At 48.6% G+C, this 23,954-nt stretch overlaps 7 protein-coding genes across 7 annotated transcripts; 4 read left to right on the forward strand and 3 right to left on the reverse strand.

Annotated features, from left to right (window-relative positions):
* Nucleotides 1-1,390: 1,390 nt before the first annotated feature.
* N7446_012497 (uncharacterized protein) lies at nt 1,391-3,277 on the reverse strand (the record flags this gene model as incomplete). Its single annotated transcript, XM_058521239.1, has 7 exons — nt 1,391-1,991; nt 2,067-2,186; nt 2,246-2,417; nt 2,479-2,880; nt 2,942-3,011; nt 3,065-3,157; nt 3,218-3,277. The coding sequence occupies 7 exons, from the start codon at nt 3,275-3,277 to the stop codon at nt 1,391-1,393; spliced, it is 1,518 nt and encodes a 505-aa protein (XP_058366605.1).
* Nucleotides 3,278-4,445: 1,168 nt separating this feature from the next.
* Nucleotides 4,446-5,979, forward strand: N7446_012498 (cytochrome P450; the record flags this gene model as incomplete). The annotated part of the gene is made up of 4 exons (XM_058521240.1): nt 4,446-5,144; nt 5,199-5,513; nt 5,582-5,748; nt 5,820-5,979. The coding sequence occupies 4 exons, from the start codon at nt 4,446-4,448 to the stop codon at nt 5,977-5,979; spliced, it is 1,341 nt and encodes a 446-aa protein (XP_058366606.1).
* A 1,368-nt stretch (nt 5,980-7,347) lies between these two features.
* On the forward strand, nt 7,348-9,672 carry N7446_012499 (bifunctional terpene synthase/polyprenyl synthetase family protein; the record flags this gene model as incomplete). Its single annotated transcript, XM_058521241.1, has 3 exons — nt 7,348-7,636; nt 7,704-7,995; nt 8,061-9,672. 3 exons carry the CDS (start codon nt 7,348-7,350, stop codon nt 9,670-9,672), a joined length of 2,193 nt encoding a protein of 730 aa, XP_058366607.1.
* Nucleotides 9,673-10,818: 1,146 nt separating this feature from the next.
* Nucleotides 10,819-11,313, forward strand: N7446_012500 (uncharacterized protein; the record flags this gene model as incomplete). Its single annotated transcript, XM_058521242.1, has 1 exon — nt 10,819-11,313. One exon carries the CDS (start codon nt 10,819-10,821, stop codon nt 11,311-11,313), a length of 495 nt encoding a protein of 164 aa, XP_058366608.1.
* An 8-nt stretch (nt 11,314-11,321) lies between these two features.
* N7446_012501 (uncharacterized protein) lies at nt 11,322-11,524 on the reverse strand (the record flags this gene model as incomplete). The annotated part of the gene is given in 2 exon segments (XM_058521243.1): nt 11,322-11,497; nt 11,512-11,524. 2 exon segments carry the CDS (start codon nt 11,522-11,524, stop codon nt 11,322-11,324), a joined length of 189 nt encoding a protein of 62 aa, XP_058366609.1.
* A 2,409-nt stretch (nt 11,525-13,933) lies between these two features.
* Nucleotides 13,934-14,833, reverse strand: N7446_012502 (GAG-pre-integrase domain-containing protein; the record flags this gene model as incomplete). The annotated part of the gene is made up of 1 exon (XM_058521244.1): nt 13,934-14,833. One exon carries the CDS (start codon nt 14,831-14,833, stop codon nt 13,934-13,936), a length of 900 nt encoding a protein of 299 aa, XP_058366610.1.
* Nucleotides 14,834-20,287: 5,454 nt separating this feature from the next.
* N7446_012503 (uncharacterized protein) lies at nt 20,288-22,405 on the forward strand (the record flags this gene model as incomplete). Its single annotated transcript, XM_058521245.1, has 6 exons — nt 20,288-20,772; nt 20,846-21,253; nt 21,306-21,472; nt 21,537-21,664; nt 21,729-21,843; nt 21,900-22,405. 6 exons carry the CDS (start codon nt 20,288-20,290, stop codon nt 22,403-22,405), a joined length of 1,809 nt encoding a protein of 602 aa, XP_058366611.1.
* Nucleotides 22,406-23,954: the final 1,549 nt, after the last annotated feature.

Consider the following 23,954-nt stretch of genomic DNA (forward strand, 5'->3'; position numbering starts at 1 on the left):
TTGGACTTTAAGGCGCGGCGTCGGACGGCGTCAATATTGCGGAAAAAGTCGCGTTTTTCATTGCTTCCACCCCACGCCACAACTTCAGTATTCGCCATTTTAAACTCATGCTTTAGGCTTAAAAAAGCCTCAGCATCAAGGGGCTGACATATATGAGTCGTGTGAGGCATAAAATACCAAGGAATGATCAAGTTTTCCTTACAAAAATCGAGGAATTCGATAGTTGTATGAGACGTATGATTATCCATTAGCAAAAGCCTCGGTCGCCCGCATCGTACGCGGTTTTTTGTAGCTTCATGAAACGAGCAGAGCCATCGGTAGGCAGTTTCACTATCCGTCCAGCCACTAGACGTCAAACGGATGATTTTATACGCCGAAGAAGAGGTTGATATATCACTATACCAGTCTTCCATGTGGACGCTGCCTTTGACTAGAAACCATGGAAACATCACCCAGCCATCAGCGGCAATACATTCAATGCCAGTAATAGTTTCACCTCAATCTCCAGTAGCAATGCTAGCAGTTTGACGCGTAGAGACGACATGTTGGTTAAGTCCTTCGCCATTTTGGAAGCCGATTTCATCCCAATTGTAGATCTCATGAGGTTCAAACCTATGCTCACGGTAGAGACACTCAAGCCTATCGTACCAATGGCTAATAACCCCAGGGTCCTCAGCTTGAATTCGTAAAAATTCCTTTGGTTTTTGGGTAATAAGCTTGATGTGTGGAGGTAGACGACGTATAAGCCAATAGCTATACATTAGGCCGACAACTCTCTCCGAACCTGCTATTTTCAATAGGCGATTTGCGGCAGTTTTAATGTCTTTTGCAGTTGGAGGTGTATAGCAAGAATTTAGCAATTCGATCCAGCTAATTAATGCATTTTCCTGATTCGAATTCAGTGCATTATTGGTGGTAGGGCGATCGGAGAGAGATGTCCGTCCGATTTTGCGACCGCGGAGCTTCGAGTACGACACGCGATAGTGGTCCGCAGCCTTACGTAGGGAAGAGAATTTTTGCATATTATAGTCGTCTAATGCCTTGGCTAGAATAGCCTCCTCATCAAGAGCTTTTTTAGGCATTTTTGGTGGCTAGGAATACGCGTAAAGTTGAAAAAGTAGGAAATTTGCAATATGGCTGAGAATTGCAATTTGGCTGAGGGACACCCCCTACCCGCGAGGGGGGGTCGTCCCGTGACACGGCTATCCTTAGCTGGAGCGATGTCGTTCCCGGCTCGGGTCTCTCCACATTTGATTGGTTCCTAAAGAGTGGAAATTATGGGGCACACGCGAGCCGTGAGGGTCATAGCATGGTGTTTTCGAATCTCCTCGCGCAGTAGGTTACGATCATCAATGTGTTCAACGCTGAAGGTGCCGTCGCTGCCCCCCGTCTAGCCAGCCCTCTTCGTTCGAACTATCAGGGGATAGTCGGTATAGATCAAGCTGCTGACAGCATCTCTCTCCCAGATAAAGTCCTTGTTTACCATTTCGAAATCAAGCTTCCAGAGCAACTTTGCCGTAATGAGACGCAAACTCTGCAGGGCTGAGTTCTTTCCAACACATGCCCTAGATCCTATCAAGAACGGCCGATAGGCCCGGCGGTTGTCGCTTTCGAATAATGTATCCTTGCCGTGGGATACCCACCTCTCGGGCTGAAACGAATCAGGCTCCCTAAAGTACCGGGATGACCGGTGGATGCTATAAATATCGGCGGATACAATCGTGCCCTTCGGAACGTAAGTTTCGGCTATGGTGCACTCCGGGGCGGTCCGCTGGGCGGTTTTGCCGTTGGCCGGGGGCAGGAGACGCAACGCCTCGCGAATGCAGCCATTGAGCAAGGGCAGCTGCAGTAGGCGTTCGTTTGTGATGTCAGACTCGTTCTGGAAACTCGCCCTGACTTCTTTGCGCACTTTGTCGTATATACCCGGATTGCGAAGGATGTTATAAAACAGGGCCACCACCGCGATGCTCGATGACTGGTAGCCAGTGAATCTGCAGCGCAGAACAGGCGTTAGTTATTATGTATCAATTCCGGTGCAGTAGCGGGAAGAGATGAAATATACTTACAATAGGACTATGATATTGAAAACCATAGCGTCACTATTGAGAGAGAAACCGTGTTTTTCAGTGGCCGTCATGGCCTGTATGAATGTCTTGCGCGTGCTAGCATTCTGTCGTTCTAAGCACCTGGAGAAAAGAATTAGCAAGGAAATATGTATAGGGGTTGTTCAAAACCTCAGACGTACTCTTTGAACTTGTCAGCAGGGAGAATCTTAGAGAAGGGAGTAATCTGGTAAGGCAGAATCCAGAAGATAACGTGTAAAACCAGAGCTACTCCAGGAAAGGTGCTTGACCAAAGGAGGAATTCTACCATGGGCATAGACGCCTTTCCCACGGTCTTAAGAAATTCCCACGTCGCTACACAGTGGATACATCAGTATACTCCATCTTGAGGCAACTAAGATGATTTGCGCCATACATTTCTTCCCCATTGTCAGGGGCTCACCGAACGTCACGTCTGCGAGGATTCCCCACAGTATCGTCTCCAACTGGGCTCGAAGATCGACTTCGTCTCCGTGATCTGCATGTTCTTCAAGCTGATGGATGGCTTTGTCAACGTGTGACTTCTGGATTTGTTCTTGCTCAGCGAGACTACTAGGGGTGAAGGCTTGTTCCACGGTCCGGCGGAGCTTCTTATGCATATCAAGATCGGAAACTGTGAGCAGTGTGGGCGAGGGATCCGCAAACAGAAGGCCAGTGAGGAAGTCTATGAAGGTAGCTTTTTTCGAAAAGCCGCCTTCTTCCTGCTTTGAGTAGATCTCATTCTGGGCTTCGAGGGTGGCAAATGAGAGCTCATTTGGCGCTATACGCACAACCGTTCCTGAGCATCCAGTCGTCAGCCTTAACGAAACAACAGAATTAGAGTTTTATTGATATCTCACCGTATCTGGCGTGTAATTGCTGTAGATCTGAGTTGTAACTTCCCCGGTAGAGAGAGCCCATTATCCACAACTTTACCAGTCAGTTGAAGTGTTTAAGGAAAAGAGAGTTGTTCAGCAGCATACGGGTGAGAACTTCGCAAGCACCGGCCCAGGAATACGGGCAAGTGGGTGAAGGAAGCAACCGTACGATATATACACAAGTGCTAGTACACTAATCTGTGAGGCATTGTTAATCAAGGGCCCAGTTCCATAATTATGGGTAGCAAGACAACTTACGACACCCGCCACGGTTGCCGGCTGTAGCCATTGAAGCAAGAAAAGGGGTTGAGTGATCATTCTAGGCAAATGTACAAGTGTAGTCCAAGTTAGTTTCGATGGTTCAGCAGAGTATGAGCCCTCTTAGCACATCTCTTGTATGGCGGACTGCGTAAAGCCTTTTGTAAAGACCAAACCACCCAGTTTATCCGGCCCCGGTGCCGCCACCCTCGCTAGTGAACTTCGTAATCAATGCTCGCATTAGTTCTCAGCCGTGTCTTCATTTGCCTGACGGTGGGATCGTGGATGCAGCCCGGGGTAGACACGATGCTGCCTCAATTCTGCAACAAATGTTACCCTCCAATTTGAGAAATGTCCAGCCACTAAAGTCTCGTAGATTAAGGAGAGGAACATCGAAAGGGATCAGGCGAGTGTGCGGTATTTTCGCTATTGGCTCAAATGGCCGTGGTTGCTTTCGAGATCCATGGATTGGGTGCAGATGGGTTTTTTGGAAAATGTTTTAACTTACTATGGTGGCTCTCATTGGTCAAACTGTGGGAGCCATGTGGTCTTCAATGGTGAGGGGGACGACGACGGCAACTGTAAAACATAAAAACAGAATATCACACCCGGGTGGATCCCCATATCCCAGTAAGTATTCACACTTTCAGGGGGCCTATCTCGCTTTCGCTTGCCTTCTTTAAAGGACATATGCCGTGCTAGGATATCTTAGATGTTAGGCTTGTAAGCATTCCACCAATACCATAGGGTATAGGCAGACTATAACCCCACATAAAAGAAGAATAAAAGGTGCTTCTATGTTAGGGAGCTATGCTGGCTTCCAGACGTCGATTAACTGTCCTTATACGAAGATATCTTCAGGATCTTCTTGTCTGCCCCTAATTTGTAGCTCTTTGAGCTACGTCCTGTTGTTGAGCCTGCCCTACTGCTCTGTCTGTACTTAGCTTACTGTGTGTTGATCACCTATTATATTACCGTCTACATACCTACCTCCCCGCCTTGAGATATGGCCATAATCATCTCCAGCCTAGGCAGTGCCTTTGCGGAGTTCTTTGGCATTGTACGATATCCTCTCCATATGCTGACAGCCGTGATGAAATTTTTTTTTTTTTTTTTTTTCGGTGAGACCCCCGCTGATCAAGCAAGCTAGATGGTGCTGTTTACGGTGACCAGAGTTGTTTACAATCTTTGCGTCCATCCGCTCCGCAACTTCCCCGGTCCGATCCATATGCGGGCCTCGGTATTCCCCTACCTCTGCAAGGAGATGGCCGGCACCCTTTCGGACGATATCCTGGACCTGCACAGGCGCTATGGCGAGGTGGTGAGGGTGGCGCCTCACGAGCTATCCTTTGCCAACGCCGCGGCCTGGGACGACATCTACAGCCAAAAGCAGAACTTGGGAAGAGATACTCGCTTTTATTCTGTCCCCGAGAAACACCTTGCCTCTGTTGACCTCCAGAAAGGCAATATCGTCCGGCGCGCGCTGCAGCCTGGTTTCAGCGAGAGGAGCCGGCGGGACCAGGAGCCCACCATTATGTCTTGTGTCGACTTGCTGGTACGGCGACTGCACGAGAGGTGCGGCGGAGGTGCGACACCCGTGGATATAGTTTCATGGTACGATTTCACTACCTTTGACATCCATAGCGACCTAGCGTTAGGTGAGGCTTTCGGCTGCCTTGAGATGTCCGACTATCATCCCTGGGTTAGGGATACCTTCCAGCTGAGCCGTGCCGGAAGGTTCCTACGGCTGCTGAACTACTTTCCTAGACTGAAAAAGCTTCTGTTCTTCTTGGTGGGGAAGTCAGCTCGGAAGCGGTCCAGGGAACACACTGAATTGCCGAGGATGAAATTGCTGAAGCTTATGGATAACAGCAAGGAGGAGCGCTCCGATCTAATCGGGAACTTAATTAAGCGAAAGGACGACTTGGTGAGTGTATCTAGATAATTATGCCGTCGTAATCAGCTAATACATTTCCTACAGGGACTATCGATGGAGGAACTCGAGGCCAACGCTATCATCCTAGTCCGTGCTGGGGCAGAGACCACGGCGACGGCGCTCTCCGGATTAACATACTACCTCTTGACGAATGCGGATGCTCTGGAAAAAGCAACCCTGGAGGTCCGATCCAATTTTAAAGACGAATGCGAAATTACCTTTTCGTCTGTTTGCCGCCTGAACTTTCTGCAGGCTTGCATGAACGAGACACTACGGCTCTACCCCCCTATCTCGGTTGGAATGCCGAGGGTGACTCCACGGGAAGGAGCGCTGATTTGTGGACACTATGTGCCTGAAGATGTAATGAGAATCCGCAGTCATAGCGCAAAGCGTATTCGATGGAACTCCTTGATTGACAAATGTTCTAGACTACCGTTACTATCAACCAATGGGCGCTATACCACCAAGACGGCCTCTTTCGGGATCCGTTCAATTTCCACCCCGAGCGCTTCCTGGGCGATCCCCAGTACGCGAGCGACAATCTTCATGCCTTGCAGCCGTTCCTAGTCGGGCCCAGAGCCTGTTTCGGCAGAGCGTACGTATTAGCTTTGCCACACTGATTGAATTGTATTAGACCTTGTTCTTACTTGCTGACCCTACCCTAAGTTTGGCTACTGCAGTGATACGCACTGTATTTGCTCGACTGCTATGGAACTTTGACCTCCGAATTTCGGATGAGAGCAGAAGTTGGATTGACCAGAAAATCTTCCTCATGCGGGAGAAGGGACCGTTGAAAGTTTATTTGACTCCCCGTGGACTAGAATAAACCATGGCTCAAGAGTTGGCCATTTAGCCATGAGCATATAAATTGTTATACTTTTTGCAGGAGATTGAAATACACCGGACTGAAACGTATAACGTATTCTGTAAGCGAGTGGTGTACCCCAAAACACCATACTAAATACGATATATTCTACACTGATATCTCAACAACCACGTTTTTATTTTATTTTATTATTTGCCGATAGCCGTTGATAAGGCTTTTCAGCACTATATATCAATTTTGACGGAATCTAAAACCTACAATGTTACGGTATCCAAAATTACGTTACTATGAGCTAGCATCATATATATCTTATTCACTATGTTACAAAAATTCTCTAAATTCCCTGAAGTGCCTAGATATCACCAAAAAGCATTGTGCTAGAAGGCAAAGTCCCTATAGACCACCATTGTTGAGATACCAGGTTGTAATTTATCCCATTAAGTACGGTGTTTTGGGGGTGAACAACTCGCTTACAGAATACCTTTAGATATATAGTTTACGCTAAGAAATCGAGCGGGGTTACAAAATCCAACTTATAGGCTCACAGCTCAAATGGCGTTTAACGTCGTAACTTAAGTTTCTAATTACACTACGCCTTTAAGAGGCATCAAGCCTTATGGTACCCATTGAACGACAAAACCTTCTGGTCAGAACGCCTGTTACTTGCTGCTAGTGCAAACCCACCTCAGTCTAGACTATTGTCTCAGGGAGATTAACCTCGGTCATAACCGTTCTTTTTACGGACAAAGAGTAACCCACTGGAATGCCGAGAGCTCGAGTTGCTGATCCAGTTTTTTGCCAGCGCTTCTGTAAACCACTTGTCGAAGGCGGCTTCTTCACGCGGTGTGAGTCTCTGAGGGCGTGTATTGGACCTAGGCTCCTCAGTTACGTCGATTCTCACAGGGCGGTCCATACCAGATGGTCAAAGATAGGGAGTAAAGTGAGTCATTGCTTGACCATGAGGGTCTCTATCTACGGCGGGCCCGGGTCAAGCAATGATAGACTTTACCCCGCATCTTTCCTACTAAACCTATTTAGGATAAGGTTCAATGTTTCTTTTTTACTTTATTTCGATTTCTATTTTCCCTCGGCATGTTATCTCGGCATGTCATCGTAGTATTTTCGATAAACTTTCGATAAAGTACCAAGTTTTATTGTTGAAAAAAGGAGAGAGGTATTGACCATATGTATATATTAATATGCCTGCCAAAATAACTGGACTGGTGGTCTATGTAACATTCCACAATTCCTATATATAGTAGGCGATAAAGGAAAAAACGCATTCTCCACCACACGTTTCGTGTTGTCGTGTATCATTGGAGTTGTCTAATCCAAGGGGACTTTCAACACCTGACCTTCCCAGCCATTATGGATGAACTGACTTATTTGTCGAGGCTCATTCCAACAGAGGAGGCTCAGCAAACAGGCTGCTTCACGTCCTTACCTATCCGCGTTCATCCCCGTAATGACATTGCCGACGGGGCAACAGTCAAGTTCACTGCAGACTGGGCCAAGCACGTTCGTGACGGCAGAGAGAAGAGAACTCACTTCTGCGTTTCCCCGGTGGGGAATTGGAATTCGTTCCTCTACCCTGAGGCCATCCCCGAAAGGCTTGGTACTGTTTCTTATCTACTGGACCTTGGTCTGATTCACGACGGTGAGTTCACTGAATGGGTCATGCATATCAGCTGGTAGGCATGTGGCTGACTTGTCTGGTTGGATAGATGTGAATGAGGAGCTCAGCATCCAAGATGCCATGACGGCGCATGAATGCCTGAGGCCTGCCTTGGACCCTCAGGACAACCGCAATTGGGACCCAGAGTCACCGCAATTGAAATTCAAGATGCTCTTATCCGAGTGTGTTCTTGAGTGTATCAAAACAGATCGCAAGCTTGGCACGGACATGCTTGAGGCTTTTCGTGTTCTCTGGCTGGATATTGCCGAGAACGCCAGCAGCGAAGTGCCACAGACACTGGAAGACTATTGGCGTGTACGAATGTCAAATGGTGGTATGAGGTAGGCACACTCTGCGCCGTTCTGTTAACGTTTTGACAGTACAACTAACCCGTGTACTATGGCAGTGTTTTCTGGCCAATGGTTCTGTTTGCCACAAACCTTCACCTCTCGGAGGAACAACATGCTTTAGTCCAACCCATAATTGCCGCCGCCGAGGAAGCTCTTTGTTGGGCGAATGACTACTTCAGCTATGAACGTGAAGTCTGGGAGCTTGAGACCGGAAAGGCGAAACGCATCGTCAACCTTGTCGAGATGTTGTCCCGGACCAAGGGACTTTCGAGTACAGATGCCAAGGCAGAAGTCAAAAGGATGATCTTGGAAGCTGAGGCTGAGTATTGTCGGCTCCGCGACGATCTGCTCAGTTCACACCCAGACATGACCTTGGATTTGAAACGTTGGATTGAGTATATCGGTCTGTCGATCTCCGGTAATCACTATTGGCTCTCGGCTTGTACCAGGCAAAATGCATGGATGACCAATGACACCCCCAATGGCACCAAGAGCGACGAGCCAAGCACTGATAGCAACGCCACGCCATTGGAAACGCGAGAGCGACTTACCAATGGCACGTCTAATGGCACCAAGAGCGACGAGCCGAGTACTGATAACAACGACACGATATTGAAAACTCCGAAATGTCTTAACAACAGCGCGCCCAATGAGACGCATCCTGTCTGTCATTATCCGAAGGAAGAACTCAACGACTTGGCCGTGGCTGCACCTGTTACACACATCTCTAGCATGCCCTCCAAGGGCACGAGGACCCAGCTCATCGAAGCCCTGAATGCCTGGTTGAAGGTGCCTCCGGGAGCCTTAGCACACATTAACTCGGCCATCGATATGTTGCACAACGCCTCGCTGATCCTGGACGACATCGAGGACAACTCGCCTCTGCGGCGCGGACTTCCCGCCACCCACGTCGTCTTCGGGGCGGCACAGTCTATCAACAGCGCGACCTTCATGTTTGTGAAGGCGACGGCGGTGGTGCGCTCGGCGCTCAGCCCGGCGGCACTGGCGGCGCTGCTGGAGGGTCTCGAGACACTCTTCTTGGGCCAAAGCTGGGACCTCTACTGGAAGCACAACCTACAGTGCCCAGGCAAGCGCGAATATGTGAAGATGGTGGACCACAAGACGGGCGGCATGTTCGTCATGCTGGTGCGACTGATGGTGGCTGAGAGCCCGTGCTGGGGCGGCGCAGTCGTCGAGGACCTGGAGAGGCTGATGCAGCTGCTGGGACGCTTCTTCCAGATACGCGACGACTACCTGAACCTCAGTGCCTACGCTGCCCAGAAGGGCTTCGCCGAGGACCTGGACGAGGGCAAGTTCTCCTTCCCCGTCGTGTGCGGCTTTGAGAAGCATCCCGAGCGGTGCGGCCACATCCTCGCCGTCTTCAGACAGCGCCCAACCAGCGCGGCCGCTGAGGCTAAACCACTGTCCAGGGAGGTCAAGGAGCATCTGATAAAGTGCATTGAGGCGGCTGGCGGCTTCGACGAGACTCTAAGGTGCCTAAGGAGCCTAGAGCACGAGCTAGACCGGGAGATTGCCAGGCTTGAAGAGGGATTGGGTCACGGTAATCCCCTCCTCAGACTATGCTTGGCTGCTCTGAGTATGGAAGGATGCGAGAAAATTACATACGGTAATGCTGGGGCTCGGGATGGCCGGCTGTTCAGAGAGTAGAATATTCAAAGAACAGTACAAGTGTAAGACTGGGACTAGAAAAGAGTTTTTCTATCTCATCAAGACTAATATGTGCTATGCTCGTAGGAGAACCCTCGTTCTCGTACACTGAGCCCATCTAAACGCCCTATAGGGAGTAAAGCCCGTGGCTGGGCAACGCTGGTTGTAGATAGAAGGGTTGCTATGGGAAGGGGTTTTGGTCTTGTGCATTAGGGATTAACACGCCTATGGGAGTCTTATAGTAGTTAGAATGTTCTAACGTCGAGCATCCTAATAGTGGAATAGAAGTGTGTAGAACTTCATACTAGAAGTTTCGAAAAAACTCATTGCTGGCAAGAAATTGACCGTCACCCCAATCACTTCCTTCACAAAACGAGGTGTCCATCGTGCGTTGCATAGCAGTCAAGTCAATATCATTGGAAAACGGCACCGCGCAAGATAAATTCACCGATAGCTTCCAAATCGAGCCAGGAAAAGCCGTTTGTGTTTCTCACGAGGATGTCTTAAAGCACCATTCATATGAACTGTGCGTGTACAAATAATCCATTGCTGGGCGTACATCTTCTAGTCCCAATTGCGAAACAGAAACGTTGGAAACATCGTCTCCTCGTGCTATACGTTTCCGTGCCTTTTGTTAGCATACATCGGCCAGGCAGCATACATCAGTGTCCACCCAGAAGCATATTCGAGTCCGTTTTTCAACTCCGTCCCACCGGGAACCATCTATCCAGCCTTATTTATCGCTATTCTAGCTGCTATTGTTGCATCGCAGGCCATCATTACCGCAACCTTCCAGGTAAGAGAATTGCGACCTTTTATTTGCGGAAAGTTCGACTCTGATAATGCTGGCAGCTTCTTGCGCAAATGATGAAACTCTCCTATTTCCCTCAGATCAAAGTTATTCACACTTCCCCGATATTCCGCGGGCAGCTCTTTATTCCCATCGTGAATTGGCTGCTAATGGTTGGAAACTATCTTGATCGCATCGATCTATAACAACGTAAGTCGCGGTATCTTCGTTTCTCTGTTCCATTCTTTCACAGAAACTCATTTTATGTCCCTCAGACAACATCTTTGGCTAATGCGTACGGCGTATGCGTTATGTTCGTGACCTTTTTCGACATCTGCATGGTGTCTCTGGCTGCAATGTTCGTCTGGCAGATCAGTCCATACCTTGTCTTCCTCCCATGGCTCACCATGGCCTGCATGGATGGTACGTATCTGTCGTCGGCGCTGATCAAGGTTCCTCAAGGTGCCTGGTTCACGATCGCCCTCGCTGCAGTCCTTGCCATGCTGTTTCTTTTGTGGCGATACGGCAAAGAACAACGGTGGTTTGCGGAAGCTGAGGACCGGTTCCCCGCATCACACTTCATCGTATCCAGCTCAGATGGCCAAATGTCCCTGTCCAACCGATACGGCGACCTTCCAGTTAGCGTCAACCGCGGTCTTGGGATCTTCTTCGACAAAGCGGGCGAAGCGACTAGGATCGTGTTCAGCCAGTTTGTGCTTAAGCTCAACTCTTTGCCCGAGATGATTGTGTTCTTCCATCTCCGCCCCCTCGAGCAACCTTCAGTCGCCGCTGAGAATCGATTTACCGTGTCGCGTTTGACCATTCCAAATTGTTACCGGCTGGTTGTTTGATACGGATATCAAGACGAAACCATCACACCGAACTTGGCAAGCGTGATTGTCGACCAGGTCCGGAAATGTCTAATGTCGAGAAGCGCCAGCGTGCCCTTGGGCGAAGAGGGTGAGGGTAAGGATTCTGTGACCCCTGACAGCTCGACGGCGGAGAGCAGCAGAGACACCCACGCCTTCGTCGGTCCTGAAATCACTCACCTGGAAGCGGCATATTCACACAAAGTGCTCTATATTGTGGGGAAGGAGCAGATGAAAATCAAGCCCGACACAGCGCTCGTCCGAAAAGCCTTGCTACACTTCTTTTTTGAATCCGGGATAACACGAGGAATAAAATGGCTAACCTCCGGCTGCCAACAGATAAGCTGATTGAAGTAGGTTTTCTCAAAGAGATATGAGTGTGGCGATAAGTGGTCTAGTAGCCTTAGGGCGATCGGGGATTCGGAAATGCACGTATTACCTCTTGCGAGGTTGTGAGCTCAAAGCCACTCATGTTAAATAAACAATAAGCGCCGTCCTTTTTTTATTGATGGAGATGGTGTTCAGCTTGGAGGCTGCCTGATATGGAGAATTTTTGGACTTTATTTAATTGATTTAATTGGTTTATTCGCACTATTCCGCTGCTGTTCACGGTAATCCTCTCGGGCAGCATTGTTGAGATCGCGCGCTGCAATCCCACTAACAAGATGATCTTTTACATCTGCAATGGCTACGATTGGGAGTATATCGTTAGTCCGGACGACTGCAAGAGTGAATTCCAGCATACCATTAATTATAGTGATGGCAATGAAGCGGTCGAATCGCTGAACTTTCCATGAATCCCAACATTGAAAATTTATTATAACCTTCCCTTCTACGTAATCATCGCCAGGGCTGCCAAAATATAGGCATAGAACCTTATTGCCAATCAATGCTGGTAAAAGCATGATCCACTGGAAGAGAATATCAGCTGGTGGTTAAACAATTGATTGTCTCAGAAATCTGACTAAAACATCGTTGAAGAGAATAAACAAACCGATTAATCCATTTATCTTTTAAATCAACCTAGTGAAAGAAGTAAGGTGTTTATTGAGTACTGTATGATGAGCTAGGGAACATTCTGCACTCTAAATCAAGCTAAATCAAGCAGATTTCCTAATACTCAGCCCCCCTCCCCCCAACAAGTCTGTTGCAAGAATTATTTCATCCTACCTACCTATAAAAAATCCTCTAGGCCTATTGCATGCTCCTTTATGCTAGATTCTCCAGGCATCAAATCTAGGCCACCTTGTACTTGTTGGCTTAACCACTTGTAACTTACCACTAGCTAGGTGTCTATATTTGTTTATTCTACCGATAACGTAGAACGCATTATTAAGACGCACGCTTCCGTCATTTCCCAAACAACGTTACATTTTATCGTTCGTCGACATCCTGCCTCTGTTCAAACTGTTGGTATCACCAGCTAGATACCGTGTTAACAGTCAAGTGAACAGTGTTCATGCTCCTAAAGCGAAAATTGATGGATTCATGTAGATAGATGTGTTCTTCCAGGTCGTGGTCCAATGCCCCTGAATCCATACGACGGGAGCCGCAGCTTAGCAAGATTACGTACAAAGTGTCTTTGCTTATTCTGGCGGGAGGATATGTCCCGACAGTCATCAAGTCCTATGAAGGAGGCTGCCCCACGAAGGCAGAGAAACTTGCTGGGGGCGCCACTCCCGACAATGGCCTTCAACTCGATTTCGCAATTCCCCAAAGCATTAACCCCGGGAAATATACTTTGGCCTGGACGTGGTTCAATCGTATTGGGAATCGTGAGATGTATATGAACTGTGCTCCAATCACCGTGGCTAGTGGCTCGTTGCAACAATCCTATAAGAGCATACAAAAGCAAACGCCTAATTTTCCACCCATGTTCATCGCCAACGTAAATGGCTGCGTCACCAAAGAGAATGTGGACATTCGGTTTCCTCACCCAGGAAGTATTGTCGGGCACAATGGCCAAACGAATAATCTTCTTCGCGAAGATGAGCCATCATGTACCGGAACACCTACTTTCGGCGCCTTGGCAGCCATCAGGTCAACTATTCCTGATTCTGCTAAGGGTGTTCTTGGAGAGACCGTTTCATTTTCCACTTCATCCACTCTTGCCCACACTCCGTCTTCAGCCTGCTTTTGTCGTGCTCTTCGTCGCAATTCGGACCATCGATAATATATCTTGAGCACTCAGGGCACAATCAAGGTGTATAGGCTAGTGGAATATGAAAGGAGGAAGGCCGATAGCGAGAATGGCCTAATCGAACTCATTGAGGATCCCAGTTTTCGTCGCTTCCCATATTCCAGTTTTGGAGGTTCAGTCCCAAGTTCAAGATTTTGTTATTCGCTCTATTTGTACAGTACTCCAAGCACCTTCTATTTTCTATCATACTGTGTCGTGTCATTCTTTGACCATAAACATACAATGGGAGTGCAACAGATCATCGCACGATGGACGCCCTTCTACTACTTCTGCCGATTATAGAGAGAAACGTCACGGACAGCTAGAATCACAAGTCTTTGGTTTTCGTAAAAATGAAGCAGCGCGGCAGATTATGTAGCCCAGAGTAGGCTTGGGGGTCGGCGATACGGTCGCACCATGTGCTCAGTAGCCTAATTGGCACAGCCAATCACCCCACAGCCAGTAACGACTGCCGTCAAGGCCCTCGTCAAATGGCCCCGCAACGTCAATATGGAGGAGCTCCATTCCATGTTCTCCTCTCCTGCTATTTCCTGATCTGCGGTGTGGGTTTTCGATCATTCGCCCCTGCAGACACGAATTGCATGGATGACGTGGCTCCATGTCCCGAACACCGTGAGCCTGCTTTTTGAGTCGCCGAAGATTTGCATCACTCATGTGAGCAAGTCGATTGTGCCACAGAGACATTTGCGGGCTAACATGGTAAGAGGGAAAAGTCAGACTTGTCCACAGATCGAGTGCGTAGACTCCATGATATTCGCTGGCCGTATATAGATTCTTTCCGTTTGACTTGTTGTGAATGATCGCACTCCGGCTTGAGAATTCGACCTTTGCTCCTCGTTTGAGAAGCTGGAGCACCGATATGAGATTGGCGTGTGCAGATGGAACATAGAGGACGTTATCAAGCACAAGCCATTGCTTTCTGCCGCGTACATTGCACAGGATATTCACTGTTCCCACTCCCGAGGGAGCCGTTGAGGTGTCAACGCCTCTTAGTGAGGGACCATGGTACTTGGCCATTTGGACAAACCTCGAGGCACTATTGCAGACGTGCTGAGCGCATCCACTATCCACGATCCACGCGTCGCGAATCGAGAGGGTTTTTATCGCCATCATTATGGGAATATGGTCGGACGGGGCGAAATTGCCCTCGATATCGTTTCCAAATGCTTCGTTGACATCTTTCTCGGAGGCTTTCGTCGCCATGAAAGTTGGTTTCTTCGGATCCTTTGGACCACCCGCATCGTCATCCTCGTCATCCGTCCAAGGCCGCTTCTTCAACTGTTTGCGTGTGCCCGTATGCATCCTGCCTGGCTTTGGCTTCGGTCCATCTCCGCCTTTCTGTTTCAGTTTCGGATTCTTGGTGAAACATTCGGAGTCAACGTGATAAGGTTTTCGGCAAAAGGAGCAATATGGGACGTTATCAATCTCGATTCGACAAGTAGTTCCGTCCGACGACGGGATGAGTTTCTTGTCACCTGGCCCACGGAGACAAGAGTTCGTCATAGAATCACTACGGTTCTTCCTCGACCACAATGAGCGCCCCAAACGAAAATTCAGGCGAATACGTCTCGACAGAATATCTGAACAAGTGGGAGACGAGATGAAGTTCATGTTGTTCTCGCGCGCAATACAAGCTGAGGTGACAGGAGTGGATCAACACCAGCAGAACGGGGTCGCTGAAACAGCCCACAAGACTATTTACGATAGGGTTGGGCCTACGCTAGCACATGCGAGGTTGCCGTCTAAATTCTGGCCGGAAATTGCTCGAACCGCAGCGTTCCTCTCCAACCGGTCGCCGTCATCGAAGCTCAACATGACTCCGTACCAAGCGTGGTACGGCGATAAGCCTGACCTATCACGACTCAGAGTGATCGGATCCAAGGGGGAATACTTGATCCCGCCAAAGCAAAGAAAGAAGCTCACGGATCCGCGAACAAGGCCATGCATTTTGCTAGGCTATGAAGGAAATACCAACTACCGTATCCTCCTGGAAGACGGAAGAATCGTTGGGACACCAAACGCCGAATTTCACGAAGTCCTTACAGCTCCCTCCACACAGACTATAGAAGATGTGGGAGCCAGACAAGACGGCTTACCTGTGGCAACGGCTGCTGCCGCAGGGGGAGTGAGACGGTGGGACTAATAAATCAACCGTCGGTAGGTATACGGCAAGCATCCGTGCCTGCTTCGGGGCGCCAATTGTCAATGGCACCATCGGAGCGGGCCCTACCTAAGCCGAGAAACGATATCTCGCACATACTGCCTCGGAGTAACGATAACTCGCGAGTGCTTACCCAGCCGAGTAACGAGAACTCGCAAACCCCAGCGTCGTCTCAATCGAGTAACGAAGACTCGCAGCCAGCTGTTGCTGTACAGGGAGATAGGACCTTGTCGTCCATACGGAGTGACGATGCCCTCGGACCTCTATCACCTGCTTATCAGGATTCTGTCCTCAGGATTGACTCACCAACCGGTGGCGACCAGCAACAAGACGACGCTCAACAAGGGCTAAGTTCAGGAGAATGGCAACGATATCCAGAACTCCAACTTGAACTTGACAACCCAGTTCATGAAGTGCAACAAGGAGCACTAGATCATCACCCTGAAATGAAGGTTCGTGCTCCACAAGTCACATTAGACACGTCTGATGAGAGCGAAGAAGAGCTTGCACTAATGAATATACCCGAAGAGAACATCATCCCAACACTCTTAACGGTAGCTGCAGAGGAAACAGAACCCTTTGAGCCAAAGAACCTGCATCAAGCGAAGAACGACACAAGCTGGCTCGAATGGAAAAGGGCAATGCTTGAAGAAGTGAACTCACTCAAGCAAAACAAAACGTGGGAGCTTGTTGATCCCCCCAAAGACCGGCGAGTTCTCAGTAGAAAATGGGTCTTCAAACTCAAACGAGGACCTCACGGCGAAGTACTCCGCCATAAGAGCAGATGGGTGGTGAGAGGCTTCACACAAGAAGACGGTATTGACTATGATGAAACCTTTGCTTCGGTTGTCAAGCCAATGAGCTACAAAGCCCTCTTCGCAATCGGAGCGGCCCTGGACTTCGAGATCGAGCAAATGGATGTCAAAACCGCATTCTTGTACGGACATATAGACCACGAGATCTACGTCGAACAGCCCCATCACATGACGGATGGCACCCCAAGGGTCTGCAAGCTTCGAAAAGCCCTCTATGGATTAAAGCAGGCTCCTCGCATCTGGTACCAGACCCTCACGAACTTCCTGCGCAATCTTGGCTTCGAGCCAATCACCGCCGATCTTGGTATCTTCGTTCGGAGCAATATGTACATCGCGGTGTATGTTGATGATCTCCTGATCGTGGGTCCGAGTATCGCAGAGATCAAGAAGATCAAGCGGAGCCTAAGGAACCGTTTTCAGATGACAGATCTGGGCCCATGCAGCTACTACCTTGGGATATCCATCCAGCGAGACCGCCAAAACAGGAAACTGTCCCTCAGTCAAGAAGCATACATTGACAAGGTTGCTCATCAATTTGATATTGGCAACTGCGCTCCCATCGGCACGCCGATAGAAACCTCACCGCTTCCAGAGAACAGTCCAGACTACACGTGCCCTCCAGATCAGAGGACCTCTGATCAACGCATGGTCGGATCTCTGATGTACATTATGCTTGGAACCAGGGGGGACATCGCGTACGCAGTCTCTGTGGCGAGTAGGTCTCTGGCAAATCCTGGGCCCCAACACATAAAACTCGCTCAACGCATCCTGCGGTACCTCAAAGGAACCAAGAGCCTCAGACTCGCGTACAAGGGTCAGCCTCAGAAACTGAAAGGCTTCACAGATGCAGATTGGGGAGAATGTCGTGACACGAGACGATCAACAGCTGGGTATCTCTTCAATATTGGAAGTGGGGGCCATCAGTTGGCAATCGAAACGCCAGGGCGTCGTTGCTCTCTCAACGTGCGAAGCCGAATTTCTGGGGCAGACACAAGCCACCAAAGAAGCAGTCTGGCTGAGACGACTTCTCAATGAATTGAATATGAACCAAGGAACAACCGCCACGATCATCTGCGGTGATAACCAAGGTGCCATCGCTCTCTCCTCAAACCCACAATACCACTCCCGCACAAAACATATGGAAATCCAACGCAAGTGGCAGGGAGAGGTCCAGGACAGCGGATCAGTACAGCTCAATTATGTCCCAACCACAGAACAAATTGCTGATGGTTTCACCAAACCCCTGACTCGGGAAAGATTTGAGTGGTTTCGGAAAGGGCTTGGCATCGAGTGATCGCGAGTCCATTTTTGCTTTGAACCAGGCCGAGGCGCAGGGTACCCTTTCCTTCCTTTCTTCTCAAATGAAGTTTTTTGAAGGTTTTGATGGGGCTTGTCACAACCCCGATTATATAGTCACTGACATCATTGGTGATGGTTGCCATTGAGTGGGAGTGTTGAGTATCGCGGTGGTCAAAGCTTATGGCGGATTAGCGATGGACGTTTAAATAGATGCGATTCCCACTTCTGATAAAAAAATACACTCAACAAGAACACTACAACTACCTATCTCAACAAGAATATAGTTCGAAATGAGGGTTAATCTATGGTATACTGGTTGATAAGTATGCTCTGAAGATGGATGCACATACTAGTGAGCGTTGAGCATATTATGATTTCGACTGTCCGGTCGGGTTACATAAGACGATGTTTGTAACGGGCCAGAGCCCAGCAGTGAAACTTTTGCCATGGTCTGTCGAACATCCCCTTAGGCAGAAAATTCCTAAAGGATTCCATAAATTCCATCGCAATCTTCCATCAGAGATAAGATTGATTCCCTTCCTTTCCTTTCGAAGAAAGGATTTTAAAATATCCCCAAGGATTCCACATGATTCCGTCAGGGACCGAACACATTCTCTTAAGAGACGGGACTGATTCTCTTCCTTTTCTCACTCCGAATCACGCGCTCTTCCTAATATCCATGCAACCCTCCAAGTCTGCTACAAAGTTTATTTCACCCTGCCCACCCAGAATTGTCCTCCGGGACAAGCTCGTACTCTGTTCACTTTTCTGCAATATTCCCCAAGCCTCAAATCCGAGCTCTAACATTCCGTGCCTTGTCAGGCAGTGGATTTACTCTGCCGTGGAAATTGGAAAGTATATTACCTTGGACTAAGCCAATTTAGGAAAGTTTCGACTTTGTAGCCGAAGGATTTAAACTTTTTCCTCGAGGACAAAGTGTAATGTCGGAGCAAGCTGAGACAGTACTCTCAGGTAGGAGTAGGCAAACTATAATGGCCGGCGCCACCAGAAGCAACTGAAAGTGGCCAGTCCGTCAAGATAGGGAATGAAACGGTGCCTGTTGGATCCCCCTGTATTGATGGTATTGTCCTGTCACCCTGATACGCACTACTTATACATTAGGGTTAGACCTGTATCTATAAAATACTGGGTCCTGACCCACAGAACTCTATAACAATACAACAAAAATACACATGCTACAAGAGTGCCTAAACTTATTCGTGCACTAGTATTAAAGAGGATGGTGGATAATCATCCTTGCCACTCGGGCATTCCGGTTGGTTGTGATTGGCCAAGTCACGAGGCGAAAGGGGTGTCAGAATGTAATGTCCTCGATAAGGTCGACGGACCACTGCATGCCAAGTGGGTCGGAGTCAATTTTGTTTAAGCTTCTTTTGTCGTCGCACGATTAGCATACCCTCGTTCCACCGGCCATAGCCATCTGGCTTATCTTCGACGCCTCGGTGTAATCCGTAGATGCTGCGACAGTATCTCTTCGCTAACCAGGCTTTTTCGTAATAGGTGGGCGGAATTCCTTTGATTCATTACATTTATCCTTTTTTCGTCTTTGAGTTTCTTTTCCCGCATAATTTAGGATAATATCTCGCGTGGGGAAAAGAAAATTACATCAGTCCCCGCGGCCACAAATTTTGGGCACGCCATATACCTTGGAAGGCCAGATGATGTTTGACGCTGGTTACAGTATGCGAAGTTGCCCGGGGCACGCGAAATTAAGGAATTGGTTGGAGAAGCAGAAGATAGAACTTGACAGTGGATCCTAGTGATATTATGCGGGGTTAACTGGGGCAGGGAAACCCCGTCAATCATTCAGACATATGACGAGTACAGGGCTACTGCTGCTCTTTAGATTGAGCCACTTGTACCGCTTAACACATACCTATTCGGGATTAGAGGACTGGTTGAGATTAGGTGTTCATCTAGTCTTTAACGGTGCACGGTAGAAAAAAACATCCTATCAATGGATCTCTAATAGCCATCCAGCGATAGTATATAGCCGGGTACACCCGCTTGTTAACTAATTATGGCGGCTTTGATCCCCGATAGTGGACATGGAAACCCATGCTTTTGGCCCCAATCCCGTTCATAGGGAAGCTTGTTGTTTCCCATGGGTGGATGGTGCCAAAGCTTACTTCCCCGGCCAAAGACCCATGAAAAGATCTCTTATCACCCCCACTTGCCTTCCACTCGTACGGCGTACTGTGTACCTGTATGGAGAGAGGGATATATAGCGGGTCTCAGCGATTACGGACGCCAGCGGAGTTCCGAAAACCCCCTATCAGTGTTATCTTCGGTTCTGTTGAGCGAAACGCGGAACGCCTCTTGCCATCGAAGCTTTATATGCGTCTCGACCCTCGGTCGATGTTGCCCGTAGGTGGATTTCGCGTCTCAAACCGCACTGTAATCAGCTTCCCATTCCCCCATCTCTAAGGATTTGCCTCCAGAAGCAGAAGTTGTGTGATTATGGATGCCGCAGGGAGTCTGACCATTGAGCCAATTGCGAATACTCGAGCCAATCCGGCGGCGGAAGATGTCCTGGCTAAACCCGAGATCATGGAGCGTACCTGGGGTCTGGAAGCTCGAGTCGATGATACCGTCTCCTTCGAGGAATATGAGTATTGGGCTAAACTTGAGCGTGTTGATGAAGTGGAACGAAACCGCCAGTACGTTGAGAAGCGCGGTCCACGTACGGTAGCCACGGTCCTGAAGGCGCGATTTTCGCACGGCCATCATCATGAGGAGAAGAAGGAGCAAGAAGGTGCTAGCAATGTTCTTCAACATGCTATGGAGATCGTGGTTGAACAGAAGAATCCAACCAGCACTCAGCACAATGAAGTAACCGCGACAGAAGAAGAGTGGAAAACTGCAGCCAGGGCATTGAAGACAGCCAGCTGGGGAACCATATTCTTCCTGATCACAACTGACATCCTCGGTTGGGCATCTACCCCGTGCGTTTTCCAATTCTCTTCTATCAAGTCTCTAGGGACATGTTGAATCCGGCAGATGCTAACACATACCCAGATACGCATTTTCTACCGTCGGTTATGGCCCGGGAACAGCTCTCTATATCATCTTCTCTATTGCAGCTGGCCTTAGTGGTTGGATCTTATGGAAAGTTTGCATGCATCTTGATTCTTCTCAATACCCCATCTTGAGTTACGGCGACCCTTTCTTCCGTATCTTTGGCAAAAAATCACGCCACTTTATCAACGTCACGCAAGCCTTCCAGCAATTCATGACCGTTGCTGTGCTTATTCTGGGAAGTGGAACGATCATCGCTCAGCTGTCGAGCGGATCAGTGTGCTATATTGCCTGCCTCGTGATCTTCACGGCCTTTGGTATCATTGCTGGCTTGATTCGTGGCTTGCAGCATGTCGGCTGGCTGGCCAACCTGTCCGTTTGGCTCAATATCGTCAGCTTTCTCATTGTGTGAGTATTATGGCAATTTACTATCTCGTATGCGACACTAATGGCGTGAAAGCATGGTTGCCGCTGCCAAGTACCCAGTCTATTACCCGGCTACCACTCAGGGCACGCGCATTCATGATGTTGAATCTATTGTGAAGTTTGCGGGACCTCCCCCGTCGCAGTATCAGCCTGCAGCTGTTGGGTTTGCGGGACAGTTGAACGGAATCAACCAGATGGTTTGTATGTAACTTTGGCTCGTTCATTTTTAAAACCACCTTCACCTCCCTCTAACCTTCGACATCAGACAGCTGGGGCGGTGCTCTGCTCTTCGTGGCTTTCATCGCCGAAATGCGACATCCGATGGACTTCTGGAAGGGACTTCTATGTGCCCAGATTTTTATCTGTGTCGTGTACATTTTCTTCGGCGTCTTTGTAGGTTGAACTCACTTAGTGCTACGCGAAAGTTATAAGCGCACTAACGGTCGTACCCGTGAAGGTTTACTCCTTCTATGGCCAATACTCCGCCCTGGTTATCACAACTGCAGTTCAGCCTCTCTCATTGCAGACGGTTAGTAACGTATTTGCCCTATTGACAGGTGGCATTGCATGTGGTAAGTATCTGTTACAAGCATTGAATATTTTCATCTCGCTAAAACTCTGCTACTAGTCATGTACTTCAATATTGGTATGAAGACAGTCTACATCGAGGTGTTCCGGGAAATCTTCCACTTCCCCGCAATTACCACTACAAAGGGGCGTTGGATTTGGTACACCTTGGGTCCCCTCTACTGGGTCATCGCCTTCATTGTTGCCGCGTCCGTTCCAAATATGGGTGGTATCTCGGGCCTCGTCGGAGCTCTGCTCATCCTCAACTTTACCTACACATTCCCGGCCCTCTTGAACATTGGCTTCAACTGCCAGCTCGGTTCCCAGCTTCCTGGCGAAGGCTTCGACCCAACCACTCGCGTCACCACGAGACATGACAACGGCTGGAAGAGATGGGTTCGTGGATACTTCAAGCGGTGGCCAGTCAATACTGCCAGCACTGTTTACTTTATGGGCGGTCTCGTCCTTTCCGGTATGGGTGCGTGGGCATCTATTGAGGCTTTGATTGTGTTCTTCAGCGGAGAAGGCTCAGTTGCCACCTCATGGGGATGCGCTATTCCTGTGTAGTCGGGCGAATAGATGCGTATGCTCTAATACGAATGACGCGCAGTTGTGCAGCTTCTAACTAAGGCATGAGGTTTTATTTGGGAAACACCTGCATCTTCTCATCTAGGGCACTCGGAAATGAGATAGTTTAGTCGGTTTGAGCCGGAAGCTTGATGATAGGAGCGAACAGGCTTAACAGAGGGAAGGAAGGTCTCATTTGTTGAAATGTATATCTGCACGCGTTGGTAGATGGCTTTTCCTTGCCATTTCTTCTGCTTTTTCTGTATTCAATTTGCTGTATTCAATTCCAATGCCCAATCTTTCATTGTCTAGAACATGGCCACCTTGCTCTCGTTCTAGCTGCGACTGTGGAGAAAATATGAAGCATCTGTTTTTACTTTTTACTATCATGCAAAGACTACGAGACTGGAAAAAAGGAAGAGCAAGACTCTAAACACAAGAAGCCCGGGAAGCCAGTACGCAAGATAAGAGAGAGAACAAGATACACAACCTACCAAGGCTCCTAGATGTGTAAATCCCCATTATATAGATACTTGCCTTTTTGGCCTCTATGTTCAGCGTTGCAAAGCCCTGGTACCTTGAGCCACTGCGAGAACCGCCAACAAATTAGGCACCAAGTAGTGGTCACGTAAGATACTGTAGCTGTATCGGTCATGCTTAATCAATTAGAAGATGAGACGAAAAGTAACTAATTAAGAACTAGTTAAATAATACAAACAAACAACATACATTAATCCAGAGACCCTGGTAACTATAAGATACAATACAATACTTTAGGAATGTATGCCAAGAGTCATGTGGAAGGTGGGGTCCAGTGATGCCGAGCTCGCCACACAGTGACAGGAGCTGTATTCTGCTAACGGTCGCCCCGGCGCCTGTCAGGCTTATAACGTATTCGGCATGCGAGCTGGCCAGGTAAGCGAGCTGGCCACCCACCAATTATTACTAGCATTAAATTGTACATTTCAGCACCACAACATCTTATAATTGAAACTGAAGCTATTCAGACCTCTCTGGGCACCTATTTCTCTTATGTCCTACATTTTTACAAAGGCTACACCGCTGCCTTGCTCTCTGAGGAGGCTGAGTAGGTGTTGGCGAAGACCCTCCTTCTCTAGCTGATCCTGCTTCATCAGCTATTTCTTGTCCTGAAACCATCGATAAAGCCTCCAAAACAGTCATGCCACCTTCGTGAGCTATTCGCTTCCTTGTACGCTGCTTCTTTCGGGTAGTCTTCGCATTGGCAGCCCGTAATTCGCTATTTTCCTGACGCATAATAGTAGCGCCATGGATAGCTAAATGGCAGCCTTTTACGATCTGCTCAAAGGCTGCCTCTACCCGCGATGGGTTGTCTTGTAGCATTTTCTTAATAGATGATGCTTGTCGCCGTACATCCTTCGCTGTATACGGAGTTTTCGGGGTAAAATTGAGGCTCGAATCGCTTCCACGGCTCGGAGGAGGTGGGGTATGTAGGCGTATAGAAAGCTTCGAAACCACGCGATCCGGGTTAAAAGGGGCGATACCAGCAGCTGCGAAGCTATTCAGAATA

The sequence above is a fragment of the Penicillium canescens genome (genome assembly GCF_028828765.1).
Source record: "Penicillium canescens strain IBT 15451 chromosome Unknown utg000010l_segment0_segment0, whole genome shotgun sequence".
Lineage (NCBI taxonomy): Eukaryota > Fungi > Ascomycota > Eurotiomycetes > Eurotiales > Aspergillaceae > Penicillium > Penicillium canescens.